At 41.8% G+C, this 23,533-nt stretch overlaps 3 protein-coding genes across 7 annotated transcripts in view; 1 reads left to right on the forward strand and 2 right to left on the reverse strand.

Moving 5' to 3' along the window:
* The window catches only part of LOC138189705 (katanin p60 ATPase-containing subunit A-like 2), a 138,730-nt gene that overhangs the window by 40,845 nt on the left and 74,352 nt on the right, over positions 1-23,533 (reverse strand). The window lies entirely within an intron of this gene.
* LOC138189707 (uncharacterized) lies at positions 76-6,330 on the forward strand. 5 transcript variants are annotated; one of them, XM_069131827.1, is made up of 3 exons: positions 76-180; positions 267-1,510; positions 4,248-6,330. In XM_069131827.1, exon 3 carries the CDS (start codon positions 4,258-4,260, stop codon positions 5,746-5,748), a length of 1,491 nt encoding a protein of 496 aa, XP_068987928.1. In that variant the 5' UTR covers positions 76-180; positions 267-1,510; positions 4,248-4,257; the 3' UTR covers positions 5,749-6,330. The 5 variants fall into 5 exon arrangements, 4 of the variants coding, with proteins under 4 accessions (XP_068987928.1, XP_068987931.1, XP_068987930.1 ...); XM_069131830.1 differs by adding an exon at positions 3,165-3,387 and having other exon boundaries at positions 174-1,510; XM_069131829.1 differs by having other exon boundaries at positions 174-989; positions 1,151-1,510.
* The window catches only part of LOC138189704 (uncharacterized), a 181,134-nt gene continuing 163,845 nt past the window's right edge, over positions 6,245-23,533 (reverse strand). Inside the window, exons 5-15 of the mRNA XM_069131821.1 lie at positions 12,365-12,443; positions 9,313-9,539; positions 8,787-8,824; positions 8,286-8,390; positions 8,002-8,197; positions 7,575-7,912; positions 7,295-7,463; positions 7,113-7,187; positions 6,896-7,045; positions 6,539-6,703; positions 6,245-6,470 (exon numbers count right to left, since the gene is read on the reverse strand). Coding sequence (XP_068987922.1) covers positions 6,363-6,470; positions 6,539-6,703; positions 6,896-7,045; positions 7,113-7,187; positions 7,295-7,463; positions 7,575-7,912; positions 8,002-8,197; positions 8,286-8,390; positions 8,787-8,824; positions 9,313-9,539; positions 12,365-12,443 — 1,650 coding nt within the window. The 3' untranslated portion in view covers positions 6,245-6,362. The remainder of the gene's footprint in view (positions 6,471-6,538; positions 6,704-6,895; positions 7,046-7,112; positions 7,188-7,294; positions 7,464-7,574; positions 7,913-8,001; positions 8,198-8,285; positions 8,391-8,786; positions 8,825-9,312; positions 9,540-12,364; positions 12,444-23,533) is intronic.

Consider the following 23,533-nt stretch of genomic DNA (forward strand, 5'->3'; position numbering starts at 1 on the left):
ATCAGAGAGGAAATAACAAGAACTGACGCCTATGGTTCTCTATGTTACCGAGCTAGTGCTGCACCATGCGGCCAAGTGCCGAAAGCGGCTAGGATATCCCAGAGAGAAAATGAGAGTATTACCTCTTATGATTCTCTTTGTTGTAGGAGTAGTGCTGCACCATGCATCCAAATGCCGAAGGTGACACATGCTAGTATATACCTGCTTATACGTTTGAATCGGAAAATCGATATTATGTGTTCATGTGAAAGTTCACATTTCCCCAGGAGCTGTATTTTGATAGGTTTAAGCTTCTAATAGAGCATTTTAAACGTATAGAGTATAGTATGAAGTAGAGTGCGGATCATTTTGTATTCATAGAGAATTTAAATGTATAGAAATGTACAGAATGCTCATGATATGCAAAAATATACAAAATACTCAAAGTAAACCAATCATCAAAAAGTTTAGAAGGTGAAACAAATTTTTTTAATAATACCTAGATTAATTTTTATTTGTTAACAATCTACATTCTACTACGCTTTTGATTCTACCCCAGTTTATGCACCATAGCGCATGACAGCGCTATTATGTCCTTTACAATTTATTCAAGATCATTCTATTTTCAGATCAGACTCTCTATTCCGCTTTTTTTTTGCATCCTGTAAATTACCATACAGAGATGTAAAACGAAAGCTATTGCTCGTTAAAATTTGGCGTACTTTTGTTTTCATGAAAATATACATATGTTGAATTAAATAAACTAAATTATTGATAATCACATTGAAAGTATATATATATATATATAGCTTAAATTTCACAGGTTATTTCGATATTGAAGTACTTCTTATGTACTAACGAAGAAGATAAAACATACTAATACGAGTATAGTTCAACTGAGCGATTATGATAATGTTAATGCGCATCTCCGAACGTGCAGAGGATAAATGAGCAGATAAGTTGCTCCCATCACTTTCTTCTTTGTTTCATGCAACTGTAACTCTTAGAATGTAATGTATAAATGTATATAACTATCCTTAACCGTATTGACGAAATGATGATAGACATAATTACTTGTTTGTCAGTTGAAGATCTTTTCTTTCCTCTTACTACATATTTATGTACTCTTAATTTGTCTTTTTAGCAATACTATCGCTCGTTTGTTCTACAGTTTTCAGAATTCTACCTTTTAGCGTTCTACAGACGATCGGAGCGTGAATGTGCCCGTAGCCTGCCTGTTCCTATAAGCTACGCTAAACGATCATCTTCGATTGTGTTGGCTCGTAGATCGTAGAGGAAGTCATTTACCTATCTTTCGGAACAAGAACTACAGTTAAAAACAGCGACCAATTGAGAACGGTAGTTAAGTCCGCGAGTAGAGGGGTGAGCGTGTTTTAGCGGCGACAACAGCACACGGTATGCAGATACGAAGCCGGGGTAAACCGGGAAGCCGTAGTTCACGGACCGTAGTAAGCGTGGTAACTCTGAACAGTCAACGACATTCGAAAGCCGGCCACGCTCTGGAATTCAGGTAAATTTACTTCTTTTTTGTCTTAAATTTTCATTGAAATTTCTCTGCTTATAGATTATTATACGGTTAGAAATTGCATATTTTTGGAGGAGATATCGGGGACTGATACTTTTAAGCAATTTTGATTTTCATCACTCATAAATTGAACCGAGGAAATTTCATCAATTTACTTACCGGCTATTAAAAAGTTTTAATGAAATGGGACAAATGGTAATTAATTGCGGAAATAAGGACAGTTGTACCAGAGTTACAGTGTGTCCTTTTAATTTCAATTAATTGAATTAATTAATTAATTTAATTAATACAGCCTGAACGTGTAGATTTTGTTTCTATGTAAATGATGAGATATACGATACACTGGACTGGTTTCTCGATAGTTAACATCTAAATGGTTAAAATAGGGAATGCTATAACAAAATTAATTCAAACATTTGATTAGAAACCCATAATTTATCTTTCTTAGAAACAGTCTTATACTCTTACATATCTTTTATACATTTTTCTTATATATATAAATCTAACATTTATCAAGTATGTGACAATTCCTACTGCAATCAAACGTCTTATTTACCCTACGTAATGAAGCTAAGTTTAATTAACTTTCCTCAGTATCCTACATCACCAGTCATGCTCTCGATCCCGCTAGCTGAGCAATAAATCATCAAAAGTCGAGTTACAATTACGTTCTTATCCTACTTCGGAGCTCCTCACCTATCCGTTATCCAATTTCCTCTTCGGAATCCCATCGTGAAACCGACAATTAACTACTGTTCACCGTCATACGTACAGTTGACGGAATCGAGGTAATGAGACAGCGGAGTTAAGTGTTAAAAAGTTTGCATATTTTATAATTTGAATGGCGTAAGGGAAAATAAGACGTTTGATTCGCCCGAGATCGTTTCATCCTGTACGACACCAACATTTCATAAAGTATTATATAACACAATTTGGAAAACAGGATTGAGAATCATAGTGGTGTAAGTTAGGCCATTGCCAGTTTTCATAAAATAATCTTCTGTGTTTATTACCGTAAAAAATAGATTACATCTGTTCAAACCGTGAAAACAGAAATGGCAGAGAATAAAGTTACGACCTAATCAGTTCAGAAACCAAAGGGAAGATATGTTTGAGAGTAAAAATGAATTCAAACATTTGGAATTACGACTTAAACCACTATGACATTGAATTTGTCGTATGAAACCTATGCGTTGGAGAACGTGTCGAGGATGTTCCGAAACGTAGTTACAAATTAAGACAGGTCCGCGAGGCTAACTGTAAAAGAGCGAGCGTAACTGTGCGGAGTCGATGTTAACGGAGAAGATCTTCCTGCCGAAGATTTGTTCCGCTATGTCTAGACGTTCTATCCTTTGTTTCCTCGTTGCATTTTTTTACCTTCATTTTATCGCCACGAACAGTGTTGCTCGTCGTGCTCTTAACCGTGCAACAGTCGGACAAAAACCCGTCCTGCCTCGTATATAGCGTTCTGTTCGACACGGTCCACGAACTTACGGACAGATTTTTCGCGATTAAAAGAACAAGATAAGATAATTTCACGGTGATCTCATTGTTGTATATGTATACGGAAGTCTCATGGTTGTCGAAGTTTGTGCAGTAATTCTTCTTTCTCTTTCTCTTTTAATTATCGTTTTTGCAGAAGAATGATCGTGGTGTAGAACATGATTGATGTTGATGGTGCAGTAATGGGCGGTGATGCTTGAAACGTATATAATACACTTGAGTTGTATCAAACATATACATCAGGATGTTTTTTCAACTTTGAGTCGGTTTTACGTGTTCTTATGTTATTGTAACGATTAAGCTACCATAAATATAGCAGTTTTCCCAATGGATCTACGCGTCGAGAGAAGCTGAATCACGTAAAACATACATTTCCGTATAATGTTATACAAATAACGTTTTTATTACGATCATATATGTATATTGAAAATTAGCGATCGTTGCAACGTTATTAAACATCATTGTAATGAAAAATTTTGACGGTAGATACGTATCGTTGGCAGATGATTCACAAGTTTCGAATCGTCTGACAGTACTGGTGCGTTGAACTCTCTGTGGTTGCGCGCGTACGCGTGTCGAGTCGAATTCTAGTTCGATTTCGCGGGAGGATGCTATGGTAAATGTAGTCGAGTGAACAATCGCGCTACCGGATCTACGCGTAGTCCGGAACTCGGCGCATAATGCCGCGGAAACGGCTGGGAAATTATATTTGTTATGGGGAATCGACGACGCGGTCGGGGACACGATTTCATCTGAGCGCGCAGATTTACCGGACGGAACGGTCATTAAACGTCTGTCATGGTGCCTTTATGGTTTCACTAGGGTTTTGGTGAAGGCTTAGGTTGACATTCACGGTTCATTTAGACTGATAATTCACGATTTCATCTATTCCCTTTTTTCTCTTTTAAGCCTCCTTTTTCTATGCTTGGCTAGTTCCAGCGAATGTATTTAAAGCTATTACAAGTCATTCAGAAGTTACGTTTCATAAATTGAAATACATAGAAGAATGGGCATTACATTCTCTTTTTTATCATTTATCTTCTATTATTAGAACACATATTATTTTTCAAAATTTTCCCTGCAATCTACAATTATTTATCTTATCTTCCTATTGATCATTGACTTTGTCACTTGTATGTCTCATTTTCCTCTTGTTCAGCATTTTGATATCAGGAAACGAATTTGTATCTTCTACATGAAATCATCTTTTTAATTTCAGATAGACGAATATGCGGCTGCTTCTGTTCCAAATATCTCCGCTACTGTGCCTGTTGACGGAAATCGGCGCGGCGGGGATCGGCAAAGCATGGCAGATCCTGCCATACGCGACCGATTCCTGGAATCACCCATCGTGGCCGCGGCTCGACTCTTCCGCGTTCGAAGTTCGCAGCGTGAGCGGGGTCGGTCATCTCAATCCTTTTGAAACCGCTCAAAGTAACCTAAAAACTGATCAATCGAAATTCATCGAATCCAACACTGTTGCAATATCCAAACCGCACTCTGTGTTCAACCAGAAATACCTCGATCGATTCGAACCCACGTTCGAAGAGCCCTACGACCGATACGAAAGTCATGGCGAAACGAATAACGCAGAGCACCGGGACAAGATATTTAAAACGGGCCTAGCAATGACAGTCCTCCGTCCAGAAGAAGACAAAGATTCGACAAAGGCTACTGCGGATGAAGCAACGGGGACCGTATCGAGGGTTCGTCGCGATACAGAGAACGAGACGAGGCTGGAACAAATATCGAGCACTAAGAACGTCCGAGAAGTACGTCTAAGCTCCGCAGAAAATTGGTCCACTCAACCATTGTCTATAGAGTTTCCCCATAGAAGTAGCTTTGACCAGACGATGCACCAAACGGCAGACGGTGAAGAATTAACAAACGCAAGAGGTTACCACGCTCCAAGAGCCGATTTCGTGACCAGTCAGCACAGGAGGAGTTACGAACAACGAGAAGCACGAGATATGCCAGTTACGAGAGGGTACGACGACTACGACGTCCCGTGGTACAGAAGCGCTATCAGGGATCGAGACTACGATCCTTTATCCTACCGCCGTGGGTACAGTTACTATTACCCGGATCGTTACAGGATGGAAAGAGACTACTACATGCGTGTTCCCAACGATTATTCTTATTACTATGATCGGTACAGGGACGAGGACTTGGATCTATATGGCCGTAGCAGACCCACGCCCAAACCCAAAAGGATCATCTACTATGCCACCTTGCCGGAAATAGTGAGAAAACCTGTGGATCTGAGAAATTATCCTAGACCCTATGACGGAACTAGAACGCCAGTTTCTAGGGATGGAAGCTACAAACGTATTCCAGGAAACGTTGACCCTAGTAGATATCGATATAGAAACCTTTACGATGGTTATGACAACTACTCGAAGAGGTCGAGCTTCGTGGAGAGGCCTTATTCTTATCCCGAAGACGAGGGTCGTCGTAAAGCGACGTTGGAAACTTTTCGAAACAACGATCCGTATGATCAGAATAACGAGAGGAAATTAGCTAATCAGATTTCGATGAGAAACGAGGGCAAATTGCCTTGGCCAGTGCAGATCGCGACAGAAGTGAGCGTGAAGGACGACGAGAGAATCCCTGGAAGGAAGATCTTTGGGGATACTAACGGGTACGAGAGATTCCAGAGCGCACAGTTGCAGAAGGCACCGGACGCGACCGGATCGAGCGAGCTACAGAGCGACAATTGATCGCCGAATGAATTCTCTTTTTCACAGTTTAGTAGTGGATTTTGAAAAGGATTTTGGACACCGTTCGCTTTGACGCATCACTGTCTTTCTCTACTGAATCTTGATAGGCAATTAAATAGGTCTGAATATTCTAAGTAAGCATCGATACTGGATGCTGTTTTAGTCGAAGTTAGACATGGGATAGATCTTTCAAAGTAATTGTATGATCATGCGTATTGTGATTTACGGATTCTCCGTTACTTTTCATACTTATTTATCGTTATTCATACGATCATCGCTCGTGGTGTTTGCTTTAGTACGTACAATTAGCATTTTCAATACAGAATTCTTTTACGAAGATTTATGTATTGGTTCTTCATTGTCGCGTGTAAGTTTTAAAAGATTAATTTCATGATGACCTAGACCTAAAAGGCCAAAGTAGGTATCACGAGGGTTGGTGATGGTTTCCAGTCGATTTTTATACTACGATATAGACGAAATTTTCAGAAAGGGCGAACTGTATTTATTTGAAAATTATATCGAAAGTAACATTGCATTGTACATTTTGTTTATCAATATACAGCGAAAGGATTTTGAAAAGAACACGTAGAACCTCAAATTTCTCTGATCCTTTGTTACGTCTTTGTTTTCTTCGTTACCTTATTCAATAGAAACTTCGATAGATCTTTAGAAAATTGATTTGTCGCAATTATTCGATTTAATTCGACCATCCACAGATTAATCTGTAACGATTCATCTTTGTTTAACATCATTTAACGGTTTGAACTGTTAATTTTTAGCAATAGATTACCGAATTTTTAGTCTTTCCATTAATAAAGCCAGACAATTCATCCGGTGTCATATTCAAAATATTACAGATAGTTTCTTGAGTTTCTCTTTCGCTTGCCTCATTTTCGTTCGAAAACTTTTGCGTTCCACGATCTCCTTGGAGTTCGTAGAGTTTTCTCAAAAATTCCTAATTTCAAGCAACATCTTATCAAGAGTTTTATAATTCAAAAAATAATAATAATATTTCATTTTATAATTAATCAATTATATTATTGATATAATTGACTAATTAATTTATGGGGAAACCTGTTTGCAACGTACGAAATTTCGGAAATTAAAAAATTAATATCGAAAGTATGTGTAACTGCATTATATGTACCTTGATGGCGTTTAAGTATTCGATATTCTGAGTTTTAGTAACCAGCAACTTCATTTTCGTAGACTTAATAGTCTCCTCGTATTTAGCTTTCACAACTTCAATCTCCTGTTGCACTGTCTCGCCACATTTTTTCGCACATTGCGTTTCCATCTGACCAATCAGATACAATTTTTATTTACGCAAAAGTTACCAAACTATGTAGTACGAATCTTTTCACCTTTCCCTTTATGTCCGCCTTCGATTTTTCATTGTCTGACAGTAATTTATCCTTTTCATTATTTAAAACGGAAATCTAATAGGATAAATTAATTAGCTTTATTAAAGTATTCTAAACTATATTACACATATGCACAAGCTTATCAAAGTATTTTCTTCAGCATTTCTTTCAGAAATACATACCTTTGCTTTTAATTGTGAGTTACTGTTTCGAACATTGCTGACTTCGTTCTCCAAGTTGCTCATTTTAGATACTAATTGATTTTTCTCTTTAGTCAACTCTGTCAGCTGACCCTTGTAACTGTTCAGTAAAAATCCCTTGTTGGCGTTCGCCGACTCCAATCGTACTAATCTAAATTATTTTATTAGTTTATTAAAAACGAAGATAGCGCGATTACTAATAAAATTTGTAGCTAATTCGGAATACCAACAACTTCTTTTTCATTAAGCAAATTTCAAATACTTGTTTTTAAGGTGAGTAATGGTCGCCGAATCCTCTTCCACTTTTTTCTTCAGATTTGCCAGCTCTCTGTTCTTACACGCGTCTCGAGAATTCCCCCTATGGTGTTCCTTCCCCGTGGTGTGCTGCAACCAGTCCCGCGTGTCATCTATCTTCCTCTTTAAGGAAAGATTTTCGCTTATTAGATTGTTCAAATTCGTTTCGGTTGCCTCCATTTCTTGCTTCAGCTGGTCGAAGCATTCGCTGATCGACTCGTGCTCCTCGCATTTACTTTTTAGTTTCCTCCGAGTCACGGCTAATTCTCGTTTCAATTTGTTCATTCTCGCCACTGTCGTGTGCAGCTGATAAAAGCGAAGCACGTGACACGAATTCGTATTCGATATCGCTGTCTTCGTTTCTAAAATACTCTGTTACTCTAATATCGATATACCTTCTTACGTAATCTACTCGCAATCCTCTCGTGACACTTTAACTTTCTACGAGATTTAATTTGGTAATTACTACTCCTTCTCTGATCTACTGTACGGGGACCAAAATTTTCCAAAACAGAGGTACAAATACGTACGATGTTTTCTTGCAGCATCTCGTTTTCTTTACGTGCTTCTGCTTTCGCGTTTTCTAATAATCTGTGTTGGACAAGAACTCGATGTAAGTAACACGCTTTTTAATTACGTTATCGTTTATACAAGCAGAATGTTCCGTATGTAACTTTACCTTTTGTACTTTTCTTTCGCGATTGGTTTCGCCTTCAAAGCCACTTCCAGATCTTCTTTCGTTCGAGTGAGCTTCGCTTCTAGCTGCGATATGATCGTCTCGTATCTAATGGACAAATTTGAGATTAATAAAATTTAACGAGACACAGAAATCGATATTGAGATCTCCTTTCTCATTTCGATTTCAAAGATACTCGAAGATTAAGAGGCCGAATATTTAAATATTAAAGATCTACCACTCTTTGATTCTAGCTCCCAGAAATTCACTTTTGTCGTGCAAATACGTTTGTTACACCCTGTATAAGTAGATACGAGTTTGGAGAAAAATTTCATTACTCCACGGCTACGATTAATTTTGGCATATTTTCGCGCGATCGAATTTCCCTTGAATTTCTGGCCGGCTGGAAAAATCGTCAGACTTTTTCGACAAAAAATAACAAAAAAAAAAAAAAAAAAAAAGTGAAGGAAACAGACCGCTTTTATATATTCTCTATAAACTCACTCGGCCTCCTTGTTCGGCGATATTTTCCCCTTTGTCCGCTGCTCGATGCGCTGATTCGATTCGACGTGGATATTTCGTTCCGGCAAAAAAGGAAAATTTACATTAGGTACGCCGGCTGATATTGTGGAAAAGTCGTTGTTTGTTTTCCGTCGAAATTTGAATTGAATAGTCGAGTGGATTTTATGAAAACTCTTATACATTGGAGATGTATTTTTTCTTTTTTCTTTTTCTTTTTTGTTCAACTTGCTAGCCGTGCAAGACGAATATCGTACTACGTGTGTGTATTTAAAAATGGTGAACCTTTCACATACTTGACAAACGAGTATAAATTGAAAACAGGAATCTTATTTGAGTGGATGTATAAACGAAGAGTCTCCGAGAAGCAATCTATATAGCAAAAACTGATATAAATTTTGAATGTTTAAATTCTTCAAATTCAATAACACACGATTGGAAGTTCCGACGGATCGTTCGAATTTTTGTTTGAGAATTTTGCAATATTTTAATATACATACTCTTTGCATACCTCAGTCCCTCTGGCGAGGGCTTCCTCGATCAGGCATTGGGGAGCAGGATCCTCGTCGATACACCGAAATGCCGACAGTTTTTTTTCTTTGAAATGAACGCACGACGGAGCGAAATGATTCGCCTCAGTCGATAGTTTATTATCGTAGAGATTTTTCTCGTCCAATTGGATAGCTTCGATGGGAGTTTGTGTACAAATTGTTTTTGTTTCTGTGTCGAATTTTTTATCTAGAAGACGTATAAAAGGCAATACACAATGTACAAATGGTATTTGTATGATATTATCGGAGGAGCGTTCGAGTTCTGTGCGCTACTGCCACCTGGTGATATTTCTCGATACTATCTACAGCAATGAAATCTGCTATATCGATAAATTCGCACAACTCGAAAAAGAAGCATATTGTTCGAAAATGTTATTGCATTTTCACATACAATATTTGAATCGGAAAAAACGGGACAAAGTATTCATAAAAATATTTCCCTAAAAAGCGATATCAAAGATATTTTACTATTGGAATTCTACAATATTAAAGCGTTTGTATTTAAAATATCAGAGTAGGGTAACAAAGAATTCCGATTATACAGTTACAATTTCTTATTAAAAGAATACTTTTACCAACAAAATTAAATTATCGAATGTAATCTCCTAACTATACAAACACCTCATCGAGAACTCGATTCGTATTCGGCCAGCGAAAATTTCATTTCTCCATTCGTCGAAGGTAATAGGAAATTAGAACCGAAGCGTGTCCGTAAAGGGAAGCTTACGAGATAGCTTACAATCTTTAGAGTCGAATTACTTAAACAAAGGCGTTTCCAGTGGAGATTACTGTTATTGGAGGCGACTCGCCATTCTCGATCGTAGCGAAACGGCCAGTCGACAATGTATAAAGATACAGTTCGAACGGACGTGAAATTTCTACAAAAGTGGGGGTTTCGTATGGGTAATACGACCGGACACGACTATCGGCGAGACAAAACGAACATCCCCTCCATTCCAATCTGCTTGGTCGGACCGTATTATCGGATATTATCGGGCCATATGGAATTTGGGGCCGAAAATAGTCCCGTGCAGGAAATTGCTAACGACTTAAACGTTGGGGCGGTGCGCAAAGACCGTAAGTCCCATGGGCCCAGTTGTGATGGATGGTCCTTGGCCAGTCTGTAATTTGAAGGCGTTATATGTGCACCCTGACGCCGTATACTTTTGCAACAATCTTCCATATGTCCCCGACTGTCCCCTTTAACTGGTCCGTGGTTTCACAATCGATCACTGCTCGTCATTCGTCGACGCGAACGAGCTCTAACGGAATTTCTCTTAATTCGATCAGTGAGAAGTATCGTCGGATCCTAAATTCTCTAGAAGTACATAATTAAACGTAATTTCGTACTTTGATTTGCACAAGATTTGAAAGATATGGACATATATAAACATATATGTATATGTGTATATTTTTTTTATTTTTATTTTGCGAAAAATTAGGAATTTACCTAAATTTCGTTTGCAATAAGATTCAGAAAGAAATCATCGTTCTTTTTGTAATTTTACATACGTGAGGCTAAAAGTCGAAAGGAAGAGTAAAGTAACAAAAAGAAATTGAAAAGTTGTTATTACATTCGCAAGATTAAAGCACGGAAAATTGTAACAGTATGGTCAACGTTCAATAAACTAGTACTAATTAGACGGAAAGGGCTTACACGCGTAGCTTGCACGCGCTAATGAAATTTGTTTGTCAATTAAATGGCGATGCCGGTGAATTTTCCCTATACTTTGCCCCTTGGTCGGCACGCTAATTAATTTCCACGCTCGAGTTCACTTTATTTATGCGCGACAGGCTTCAAAATTGCAGCACGGCCGCTGCTTGTATATTTACGCGGGCAGGTAGACTGCGCAGACCGCAGCGTGCAAAAATAGCTCGCGCGAATTGGGACCGGCGTTTCGCTGACCGAAACACCCGCGTACACTCTGTAAATTGATCCCAGACTGAATTGATAGCTGGAATATTCGGGGCTTTCTTTATTTGAAAACAAGGGAAAAAATAAAAAAAAAAAAGATGAAAAAAATGCGAACAAAATACCTTTCCCGTTGTGTAGCGATCTGGTTTACGCTGTTCGCGCTGTTTCGACGTTGCATGAATATGCATGTAAGGTTAACTCGTTATATTCTTTTTTATTTTACCAGCTTCGCGTAGACAGGCTGCGTAGTGCCCTAAGGTTAAGTCAATAATCATTTAATTGTTTAGAATAGCAATGGCGCGTGAAGAATTCCAACATACAGACGTATAGGTTATGTTCGATGATCATCGAATTCGAAGAGTGCAATTCTGAATTACAATTTATATCAATTTGGTATTTGGAACAATCCAAATTTTGCCGTATTAATTGGCGATAATTGTGTACAATCCAAAGAAAAAAAAAAATTGATAACCTACCTATTTACTACGAATAGTACGCAACTTGACGAAGTAACCTCAACGCTTCATAAAATTCTAAACACTCTTACGCTCCAATTCGAAAAATCCTGACAGCCTCCCGGCCCAACAAAACTATACCGTAACGTAAAATACTCTTCCATCGACCGAGCCATTTCTAATAAACTATGTATTTCGTTACGAAATCTCATTTCGTTACGGTGTAGACGTAGAGAAGCTCTCCTCCCCCCCCCCACCCCTTCACCCCTCCACTTACCATGCGACCTAGTACCATGAAATTATTGTAGATAATATGTGGATAGTTAGTCCGCGATTAGTCTGTCCAACGGATTATATTCCTCCCCTTTTCATTCCTGTGGTGCCCCGGGGGCAGCAGCGCTGTGATAAATGACCGAATCCTTTAGTGTTTTTTACCCGCGGACCGCTTAGCTGATTCGTTCCCCTCCCTCCCCCCCTCCCCCTCACCCCGTCCCGGCGTCGCCCGTGCACACGACCCGCCCTTACCCCCTCATCGCCTGTCCCGGAACCTGCGCCGACTGGACGAAGGTCGCCGCTACAATTTCGTCGTAAATCACTGCAAATCGTTGATGTAAAACGGCACGGGTAATTAGATACACTAACCTGCGACGGGGCGCGTTTCTTGCGCGTCAGCGAGCGACGAACAGCCATTCTGCTCCTGGTTCGCGTTCCTCACGATCTTCTGCAACAGACAACGAATAACGCGTGCTTTTATTCCGCGTCCAGAGTCTTAGATAGCCGTTTCTATGTTTCCTTAACGATATTTCTTTTTCAGTGGGAATATCAGAAAATCGCTTGAAATTCTCGTCATTTCTGTACGTTTTTACGGCGAGGTTCCCTGTAACTGTTTGAAATAATCAAGGTATGAAATATCGGTATTTAACGTTAAGTATTAGGTTGTTTGAAAAGATTCTTTCGTTTTATAAGGAAGTAATAGACGAACAACATTTTTTGTTTTATGTAATTTCATTGAATTATGTACGATGCATTTTGTTCCGATAGAACGACGTTCCATTGAATAATACAAAACAAAAAATGTTTCCTTACGCAAGAAAAGAAGCTTTTCGGACAACCTGGTATTAAATATGAACGGCAATCTCTGGTTGCGATGCAACGTCGTTAACACGTATCTCTAGCGGAACGGGGACTCGGATACGCTCGCACAGGCAGCCAAGAAAATCTCCCACGTGGACCACGACGGCTATGGTTAATTTGCTGAGGTTGATCGTTGTTTATTGTGAAATCCTTTTAACCGAGACAATGGGGTAAGAAGTTCCATCGGGAGAAGCAGTTGAATCACCGATGAAAAAAGAAAAAGAGAAGGGAGGACGAAGAGATTTCGTCATTAACGCGACCAAACCCCTAACGACGAGCCTTGTACTTCGTCCAGCCGGGAATCTGCCCTCGGGATCGTTGGAGTTTTAATGCCGCGATGACTCCCTCTGGAATCGATGGCACCGCTCTGTGCCAGTACACGGCTTGGCTCTTGCCTCTTAAACTTCTCCCCGAGAACGTTCATATTTTCATTTGGTGTCATTAACGGATTACGCGTTGTATGTTTTTTTTCCTTTTTCTTTTCGCCAGGGCGTAAAAGGGAAATTGCGTTAAAGTGCGCCTTAACGGGGATGCTTTATTAATCGTAAAAAGAAATGAACGACTTTTTGTACCGGGAGGAGGTTGTGAAATGGTCTTCGGGTTAGGTGAGAATCGAGTGGTTTCGAGATATTAAAATTTTATGTGTTTTACCGATGGCAAGATCGGCTTTAAGCAATGGCAAAGTGCGTCAGAATTTTCTAACAAATGGCCAGTATATATAAGTTTCTGAAATATTTGATATCGATGAAATCGTTGCTCGGCACATACGTTTTTCCAAAACAAACGCTACTCTCCCTTCGATAGAAAGAAACGCGAATGCACGCGATTCCGATTGCAATGAATTGTTAAGCCAACGTTCGAACATCGACGAACCTCTTAACCATACGGCGACAAGAAAATTCCAGCGGCTCGAATGGTAATAACCTCTTGAGCAAACTAGTTCAACGCGGTAGCACAGATGCCTGATTCCGATCAATTAACCATATCCGTATAAAATCGAGGCAGGAATTACTTTAATCGCAGGTGGCATTACGCGATCCTAGAGGGAAGAGGCGCGCAATTGAATTAGATGGTGCGCAATCCGTCAGAGATGCAATGAAATCACTTACAAGCGGCGTAAATGTCGCCGTTAAATTACGTTTAATGCCGTGGCGGACACATCACGAAGTGAAGCCAGCCTAGCCGTAATCGATGAATAAGCGAGCTCGGTGGATTCCGTGGAAAAGCGGCAAATGTGATTTTAATGTCAAGCGGCTCGCGAGAGCCCCGTATTTTCCACGGGCGTGTCTCTAACGACCCGGCTCGATGGCCCCCGGCTACTTTTACCATTTTGTTACGTTACGTTAGGTTATGCTACGTTCGCTCGTGGTACATCGACGCTACGTTGCGCATCTATTATGAACGTCATGCGACTGCGGGCCACTTCGAGTGGGAATTGTGAAAGTTGCGTGTATTTGAGAGATTTAAAGTGGTTTTAGGCAGTTTCGGAGAAATGGACTGCGATGGAAATGTTCAGCTAAAGGGGATGCGCGTGATGTATGTAGGTATTCTAATAGCTAGTTTGCCGAGTTACTATTAACTAAGGCACGTCGTGATTCTAGAAAGGTATGTGTATGTAATTGCAAAGTAATTGTATTTTCCGATGTCTGGCAGCATCGCTCACATTTAACGTTATTCTTTTGTTCCTATTGCAGTTCCATGTTGAATAGGACCGTAATCGCTCCTCCAGTTTCAGAATTTTTCCAAGTCCGTTGCTAAGACAAATCGTTTTTCATAGGAGATCCGCCGACATCGAATATCCGAACAACTCGTTTCGGTCTGTCGGTGGTTAATTTCGTCCAAAATACAGCGTAGGTGATTTTTTCAAGCGGTGATTTGGCCATCAGCGCGACGATCGCGAGTATGGACGGTGTGGGTCGTGGAGAGCAGGCGGCACAGAGAGAGGAAAACAGCAAGCGCGCGTATCGGTTCCCTCGTTTCATCGAGTTCTCCAATAAGAGTACACCTATAATTTGTAACGTGGCTCGGGTACCGGCCTAATGGAAAAATGCGTTCCGGCCAATTTTACGCGCAGCCGTCAAGCCAGGTTGTTGGCCGGGGCAGCGGGACGAGAAAAAGAAAGAACAAGAGAAATTATATGCGGCAGGGGGAGGGGGAGGGAAGCGAGGGAAACGCGCGACTGTGCGAAAATTGGCCGTGTGGGCCACGAAACGAGTCTGAGATTTAACCCTTCAACGGGTCATCGGTGACCACGTGTAGCTTCTTAAGTTAGAGGATGCGAGTACACGATGTGAAACCGACCAGATTTTTGTGCCAGATTATGGTATTATGACAATGCATTCTTACGCTAGTACAATGCTATAGCAAATAGTTTATAACTTTACAAAGCTACGTATATACGTAATTTACCATTAATAAGTCTCGACATTCAGTGTCACCGTTAGAAATATCTATTATACGCTCAAAATTGCTACGAGTATATTTTACAAATATACGTTTGCAGTGAATATCTTCTGTATACATTTTCAGATTGATTCGAAATAACAATGCAATCACGACTGTCGTGCTAATTACAGTGCTAACGAAATTTCAAAATGTTTCATATAACACGTACCAGATATACGTGAAAGCTTGCTATGGCGAGTGTTGAAATACTCTGGCGAGCCACTGTACGTTATATAAAACAAAAAAACAAGAGTTTCGTCCCCGTTTCCAACGCGAATATCCCTTCGTACGAATAAATGTTATTCAATATCCCGCGCGTTCCGCCGACAGATTTTCATTTACGGATCGCGAATCCCGTGTATGGGGATTTAAAACCAAACGCGGGTATCGCTGTATCAGCGTCGGCGGCCGCTCGAAGCGTGTTCCACGGTGTTCATTTCAATTCTCCTCTAATTGAACGCTGTTCAATATTGACGAGTTAAATAATTGTCTTTGGAAAACTGAGCCCGAATAACCGTTAATCATCCCTCTCGTCGACCCGTCGCGTTGCGCACGCGATCCCATAATATGTAATTCGCGTCCTACCGCGAGAAGCGAGGATGAAGGATGAAAAAAAAAAAAAAAAAAAACGAAAAACCTCAGCTCGTGTACTTGGCATCAGAGACGCACCGCCAGGAATTGTAAATGGTAAAAATTAAATATTGCACTGGTACATGTGAAACGTCGTTTCTCTGAATTTTGAATTTCGCGCGTCACTATTTGTACATTATACGTTCGTGTTATTCTATATTACGAATTATAGTAAATGTATAGTAAATTATAGTAAACGTATACATCGACCAGCAAGAACGGTAGATATTTTTATATTTAATCGGAATTTGTAAAATCTTGGATAAAATTTCCGGTAAATATACGGTGTCGCCTAATAGATCAATTTACTAAAGCTAAATTTCCCATTTTGAATGTGACAATGACATTCTCTTCAGCGCTTGTGGAACATCGAACACAATGATTGGAACGTATTGCAGGAGAAAATTACAACTTACTTACGTATTACGAGAACTATCGAAACCGATAAAGTGGAAGAGATCGCCCTTGGTATCGCCATTGGCAAAGTGCAGGAACATCGAACGAGTCGAAGGACAGGAAGAGAGCCACGTATCGCAGTCTCTGGCATCATAAGCGGAGTAACAAGCCATGCATTCTCGGACGTAAAGATGTCTCGGCAGTCGGCTCGGTTATATCTTCATTATAAGACCGGCAGAGTTACGTACTGCTGCGGCAGGCTCGTGGTGCTCAAAATTATGTGCCGCCCGCAGTTATCATTGCCTTCAGGGTCAGCCGCACGAATAATTGCCTTCCACCCATATGATACGCTACGTATATGTCTAACCGAGTTGGATCCGCGTGTACACGATTCTTCGTCCCACGATAGTTCTTACAGACCATTCGATTCATTCGCGAGTTAACCTACGCGTATCGAATGGTGGAACAGATTTGTCAGATTTGTCTGGCGATACGACGATACGAAACGAATATTCTTCAAGTATAAATTAATAACATCTTTTTGTACAATTAAGTTTCAAAGCTAATATAATTTCAAACAAAAAGACGGCAGCGACCACAGAGCATTGCGTACCTATACACAGTCATTACATAATTATCATAATTTTTGTTTGTCTCTATTAGAAGAATCAAAGTCCATTTTGAACGCGAACTTCCATTTTGCGGTAAATCCTTCGCCTAATCATTTCACGATTGCGAACGAACGAGAATTTTTTCGATTTCGCCGAGTAAATTCCAACGACGTGGACCATCGTGCATAAAGGAGTCCGCAACCGTGGTGGTTATCCGGTTGGCACGAATCCGCGACATCGTTCGAGGGCACCGAGGCGTGCCAAAGGGTAAAAGGAAGCGGCTACAGACCGGAGAAAGGAAGATCCTTCTTCTTCTTCTTCGTCCTCGTCTTCTTCTTCTGCATCGGGGTGCCTCGAACCGCGTTCGAGAATGCAGATACATAAATTCATGAGCGGAGTAACAACCGGTGACGCCACGCTAGCTTCCGTGCCGCGGCGAGCCGCGTCGCGCGGCAATCGTATTCATGAACCGACACGGTAATTAGGGACACTAGCTCGCCTCGCAACCGGAAGTCGCATCGGGGAATCCTCCCTGCGCGGCCTGGAACACCACCGGAAATACTTATGCATTCCGTTCGTTTCGTAAAGAAAATGCGAGTTGAACACACATCGAATCGCGGCATGCCGCGCGACCGACGCGACGACTACGCCCAAAGTTCGATAAACTCTAGCGCGCCGACTGCGAGCTAACGGACGAAGAACAACGCTCAAGTGGATCCTGAATATTATAGACGACTTAGAAAGTACAGTAAATTTTCTATAGCAATAAACACAGAACTCTATTTTATGAAAACTAGCAGTGGATCTAGCGGATCTAGGATTTTCATCCCTCCATGCGTATTTTACAAACATCGTGTAAATTACGACTTCAGTGACTGATGCGGTACATTTGTCTATAGAGTGAACAAAAATCCGGCTCGTGACTTTATTACACGTTACGTTTTACTGTGGCTACCATTATTCGTCTTATCGATATTTTAACGACGTTATCGATAATCATCAATAAAATAAATTATCGTTAATCATTAGCAACGCCTGAAACTATTACCGCAATATCAATACTGTTTCTCATTTCCATTTTTAACTTCATCGATTCTTCCACGTTATGCATCTTGTTACATCGACTCAATCGCGTTGCCCTATCTTTCGAAAATTCAACGTCAAATCGTTTACTAAACACGTTAAAAGTTATTTCATTCCCTAAAAATCAATTTTTTTTTATTCTACTCTTGAGTTCGCTTCACCCAGGCCACCTATATCTTCACATGTTCCATTAATTTTTCATTTTTTTGCTCGCGAAACGAATTCTTCGCTACTCGGCTGAACGAACGGCGTTACACGACACCGGCAATTACCGTCTAAAGGCGATCGTTGCTTTTCTAGCAATTAAACATCCGAGGCATCCTGCTTATCTACGAATCTCGAATGCAAACGTCGATATTTCATACGGATAGCCTAGTTACAAGCAGGAATCACGTGCAGTCGCGTTCACCGTGATACCAACCGAACGAACGCGACTCTTTACGTCGACGCGCAGCCTGACGATGAACAAAAGAAGCCAGCGCGACTTAACATATTAGCGTTAATTAAGGCAATTATGTCTCCGCGTAGCGAGCATGAGACTGTGTCCGCTCTTCGGCGAGACTCATCCATATTCAACAACCGTTTCCGACTGGAGCTGCGCACCGACATCGCAACACAAGTCCTCGTTGTCCTCGTGGATCGTCAACGGTGTGTCTTTCGAGGTACTCGTTGACAACCATCGTGGGATTGTCCCGTTCACCTAAGCTATTAAGCCTCGAGGTCGTCTCTAAGGTAATCCGACGTGTTTTACGTAATACTGTCTGATGTTATTGCGATGTTTCCGTGTCTTCGTTTTCGCGATCTTCTTGATGCTTGTACGTTGGCAACTTCCAAACGCACAGTCTCTTTCTTAAACCGAACATTTTTTCCCATGAATATCGGTAAAACGTTCTGTTTTTGTAACTGTCTTTTATAAGTTTAGTTTATCTTAAGAATATTATCAAAATGTAGCAACAAACGTAACGTATAACGATTATCAATTATTTTACGACCTGGAAATAACCAGATTTGGTCGAAAAACATCTACAATATTATCCTATCCTACAATCTAACATAATCCATCGATTTCCTTTTAACAATTTTCATGGTAATAGCAGTTTCTAATTAAGGGATAACCCAGATAGATATCAGGTAATGTTATCTTTTTATTGCTACTATTACAAATAAAGAAGAACAACGAACAAGGAGAGAGAGAGAGAAAGAGAGAGGGAAAAAGAGGGGCAGAGAATCACGTAGACTGTTGGAGGAAGGATAAAGGGGGAATAAAAGGGAGTTAAAGGGTAAGGGGTAGTCGCGGGCAGCTAGGTCGACTGGATATAGACGGAGTCCAAGGGGTGGCTGGCCGGAAGAGGGCGAAGAGGACAAGGGGGTGGCAGGAGGAAAGGAGAAAACCGGGCACGTCTAGGTTTTGCTATGACCAATGGCAGACGGGGACACAGCGCGCCGCCGTTCGTATCGATCCAAGAGACTACCGTTGGACTCCGTCGAATACCTCTCTCTCCCGGGTCACCTCATCCGTCCTCCGCGGATCTTCGTTTTCCGCCGCTGCTCCCGTCACCCCGTGCTACCTTACGCTTTCGTTCTTCTACAATTTATAGCGGACTACTCTTGTTTCCATTCTTTTGTATCCAAAGATCGACGTCCTTCGATTCTTCTCGCAATTCTCCCTGTTTCATTTTTATTTCATTCTCTCACACAGCTTAGAGTCGTACACTTGCATGCTATAAAATTAGTATCTTCAGGATCTACTAACGAAGAAGGGACGTTAGATGATCGCTCTCGATGAAATATACGTATCAGACGTAGGCATTAGATTATTTTTAAAGATAGATCATTTTTCGCGTAATGTAGATCCTACGTTCTTTTCCGTATGCGCTCTGCAAATTTCACTTGCAAATCGACGAAGTTATCCATTGGAATTGAACACACCGAATTGAACATTTGACAAAATTACAAGAAGAATATGAGATATCAAGTATATGGACGATATACATCTGAAATATATGGACGAGGAGTCGAAGAATCTGCGAGCCACCTAACAAGAAGCACGCCTGCGCGAAAGCCTCTGCTGGATCCAGTTAGGTCCTCCCTGTTCCGCGACACGATGGATCGTGGGACAGAAGCAGGCTGTGACACAGCGGAGGGAAGGAGGAATACCGTGTTCTGTGTCACCAACTGCGCGTTGTCGCCACGCTGGTGACACTCCGCTGGACATGCGTACTCTTCCGACCTATCGTTGCTCGGGTTATTAAAATTTTCGAGCCAATGAACATCCGCGGATCGAACGACAGGGGCTGCGCCCTCCGAGGATCTGCTTCCTTCGTGGTCAAGGAGGGACGAATCCCACGGTTCCTCGTATAAATGAATACGAATCGAGCAACAGTTTATATCTATCTACTATGCTATGTACCGTGGAAACTGGAGGAATTTTTCTGCAAGAAAGTAATATGGGATATATCCACTTAACTCTTTAACTACATCGTGTTTTTTCTTCCAATAGATACGATTTAAATATTAGAGTTGCCACCTCACCGCTGTAAACCCTTCAATTATCTGCAAGAAAAGGAGTGGCGTTAAAAAATAGTCGAGAAGACCGTCCTGACCGAAGAGTTTTGCACGTCACTGTACATACATACATCGAGAAATAGAGCAAGAGATAAAAGAGGGAGAGAGAGAGAGAGAGAGGAGGCGGGGTGGCAGAGAACTAGGATGATTTTATGGTCGTGTAAGTCGGGCTAGGGTCGCTGAGTGGCGGTTTTTGTTGCGAGCCACGCTCGACCAGGCCCTGAACCATCCAGCATCTTTCCTCCGTGTGTAACGCCCACTCCATTATCTCGGTGATGATGAGTGCGCGGGCGGGTGGACCTCGTAACACACATCAGCGGAAGGATTACCCTTCGTTCCAGCGTCTCCTTGCCTGCCACCTCATGCCCGTCCCGACAGCTGCCCCTAGCGGCCGCCCCTTCTTACTCCTTTTCTTCCTCCTTCTCCTTCTTCTCCTCCTCCTTCGACTCCTTCTTCTGTGTCGACTAATGGGCAAAATGATTTGCGAGCAAAAAATAAATTGCCCAGGAATTCTTCGATGACGGAACCGACTGGGTATATCGTTGCAATGTTGGCTCCAGCGATCGGAGATGGCGCTTGTAGAAGGATCGACAGCCAGCTGAAAGAACTGGAAGACTTACCTGTTCGCGAGAGAGCGAGTATAAGAATGTTTGGATATCGATACCGAAAAAGTTTTGCAACATTTCGTGCGAACGAATATCCTCGACCCGCGTCCACGTAAAATAATTTCATCCCATAAAACGATTCTGCGTAGAACGTCATCCGGGACGAGTAATATACTGGCCGAGTCACCGTGGCCGATTTGTCGCTGTTTTCGCGTCCGCGATGCGAATCTGGAAGACACACGCGAACACGCACGATGCACGAGGGTGGACGCGCGCACGCCTCGTTAATATGCGCGGGGATACGGGTCTGATTACGCGTAAGCTCTCTCAGGTCTGGGCCTATCTGGTCGCATCGGAGCCCGGAGAACTTGATACGGCCGTGCCGGTTATGTATATCCGTGCAGAAGTTCACAAAGACGAGAACCGACGTCTCAATTTTTTCTGCGGAAGATAAGATTGTCCCTGGTCGCTTGTCCCGGACAACCGGACGCTCCACCGCTGGCTAGTCGATCCACTTACCGGCGTCGTCGGTTCGCTGCTCCTACGTGACAACCTTGCAAAACACAGGATCCGGTAACGTAAGGACGGCTGCTGAACATTTACGTAGCATAACGAGGATAATTCTGGGAGCTTCCTGAATCTACGAGTATTTTATGCGCTTGCCAAGAGACTCACGAAGGATCGTTGACGTAGGAACAGAATTTAGATCAGATATGGATCTTCTGATAACGTAAGGGCAGCTCCTGAACTGTTCTCTGCAAGATGACGCTGATCGTAACAACGTCTGAACTAGACAGTGAGAACTGTCGATCGTTACTCACAACAATCCTATAATTCGCCACAATTAATGCCATCTCCTTTACCAAGTTTCTCTTTTTGCTGGAAGGAAGAGAGTTTCCACGTTTCCTCTGCCAAGAAGGTGGGAAAAAAACAAGACGATTTCAGTCTCGATGAATAATGCACGGGAAGCGAGCGGTGCAGCCACGAGCGACATTATTCCTTGCGTTTCCCGAAGGAAATTAGGGAAGGCGAGGCGCCCCGCGCATCGCGCCACGGCCAGTCACAAATGTAATATTCACGGAATGATACAGCCGTCGACGCGGCGTCCGTTGCTCTTTTTCCTTTTTCCTTACCGTTTCTCATCTGTGGACGCTTGAATAGAAACCGCGACCCAAATACAGCTGCGGAATTAAATTATGGAAATCCAGAGGGCGTGCAACGTTTCCTGCGATTTTGCCCTCTCATGCAAATAGCTGCTGCGCATGCAGTGTTTCGGAGTAAAGTTTTCTTATGCCCGACGTGAAAAGAAGCGATAGCTATAACACTGAAACGCGCCTCAACGAAATTGCTAAAGTCAACTCCATCGAAAGTTCTCTCGCTTGCTTAGGTGCAGCTTTAACGTAAAACAATACAGTGACACCGATGGCGTACATTCCTCGTCGCATGAACTAATCTACGATAGGCGTTCTAATCCGTGATTCGTTGTACTCGTTTCTCGATACTCCCATGCTCAATCTCCCATATTCAAACTCGCAGTAAAATACAGAAAACAGCCTGCACACAAGACACGTAAGAAAAGAGGGCACGCGTTAATAAGAAGCAGGAACGAATCCGTTGCGGCGAATCCTATCCGGGCGGTGGTGCTGGCGGCGCATAAATACGTATTAAGGTATAAAAACAGTTTACGGCGCGTATCTTTCGAAGAATCTCATATTTCCATGGTCGGTTCGCCCGGTGTCGAGGGAGAGTGTTGTTCAGAGGCCGAAGCGTACCGAACTCTTGCCTTCATTTTGTCCTAAAGCGACAAGCTTTAATATCCTGGCCCGGGTCGTTTTGCTCGTTGGCCGTGTTGCTTCCATTCTCCTCTCTCTCTCCCTCTTACTCCTGCTCCTCCTAACCATCCCTTTCCTCCCCTTTCCACTTCTCGTCTCGAGCTTCGCTACGAGGTGAAACTTTAATACAATTTCATTTGGCTCTCGCTGACAAACTCTCCCTCCCACCCACTTTTCTTCCCGAGCAACTTCCCTTCGCAGTTGCTTCTTTACTGCCTCCCGAAGGCGGACTATTTATAACCTTAACCCTCGTCGGAGCATCGAGGAAAATGTTCTTTGTTCGCCGGTTGACGGGACACAAGCCGGTAGAAAGGTATCGCGTTATTCCGAGAGGACATTAATAATTTGCTGCTCTATTAGCGCCGCTTTTGTTGAATTTGGTAATTACGTGGGAAAGTTTGGATGGGGATTGCTTGAGCAACGAGTTATTGGTAATTAGGCATCGTTTCGCTGGTTTGGGAAATCGTGTTCCGTTGATTCGACTAATACGTAAAATTAACGGTATTCAGT

Source organism: Bombus flavifrons, chromosome 2 (genome assembly GCF_040668555.2).
Source record: "Bombus flavifrons isolate JBK064 chromosome 2, iyBomFlav1_principal, whole genome shotgun sequence".
Lineage (NCBI taxonomy): Eukaryota > Metazoa > Arthropoda > Insecta > Hymenoptera > Apidae > Bombus > Bombus flavifrons.

What these genes read in the sequence shown, in the direction of transcription:
- LOC138189707 (XM_069131827.1), top strand. Translation starts at nt 4,258, where the DNA reads ATGCGGCTGCTTCTGTTCCAAATATCTCCGCTACTGTGCCTGTTGACG.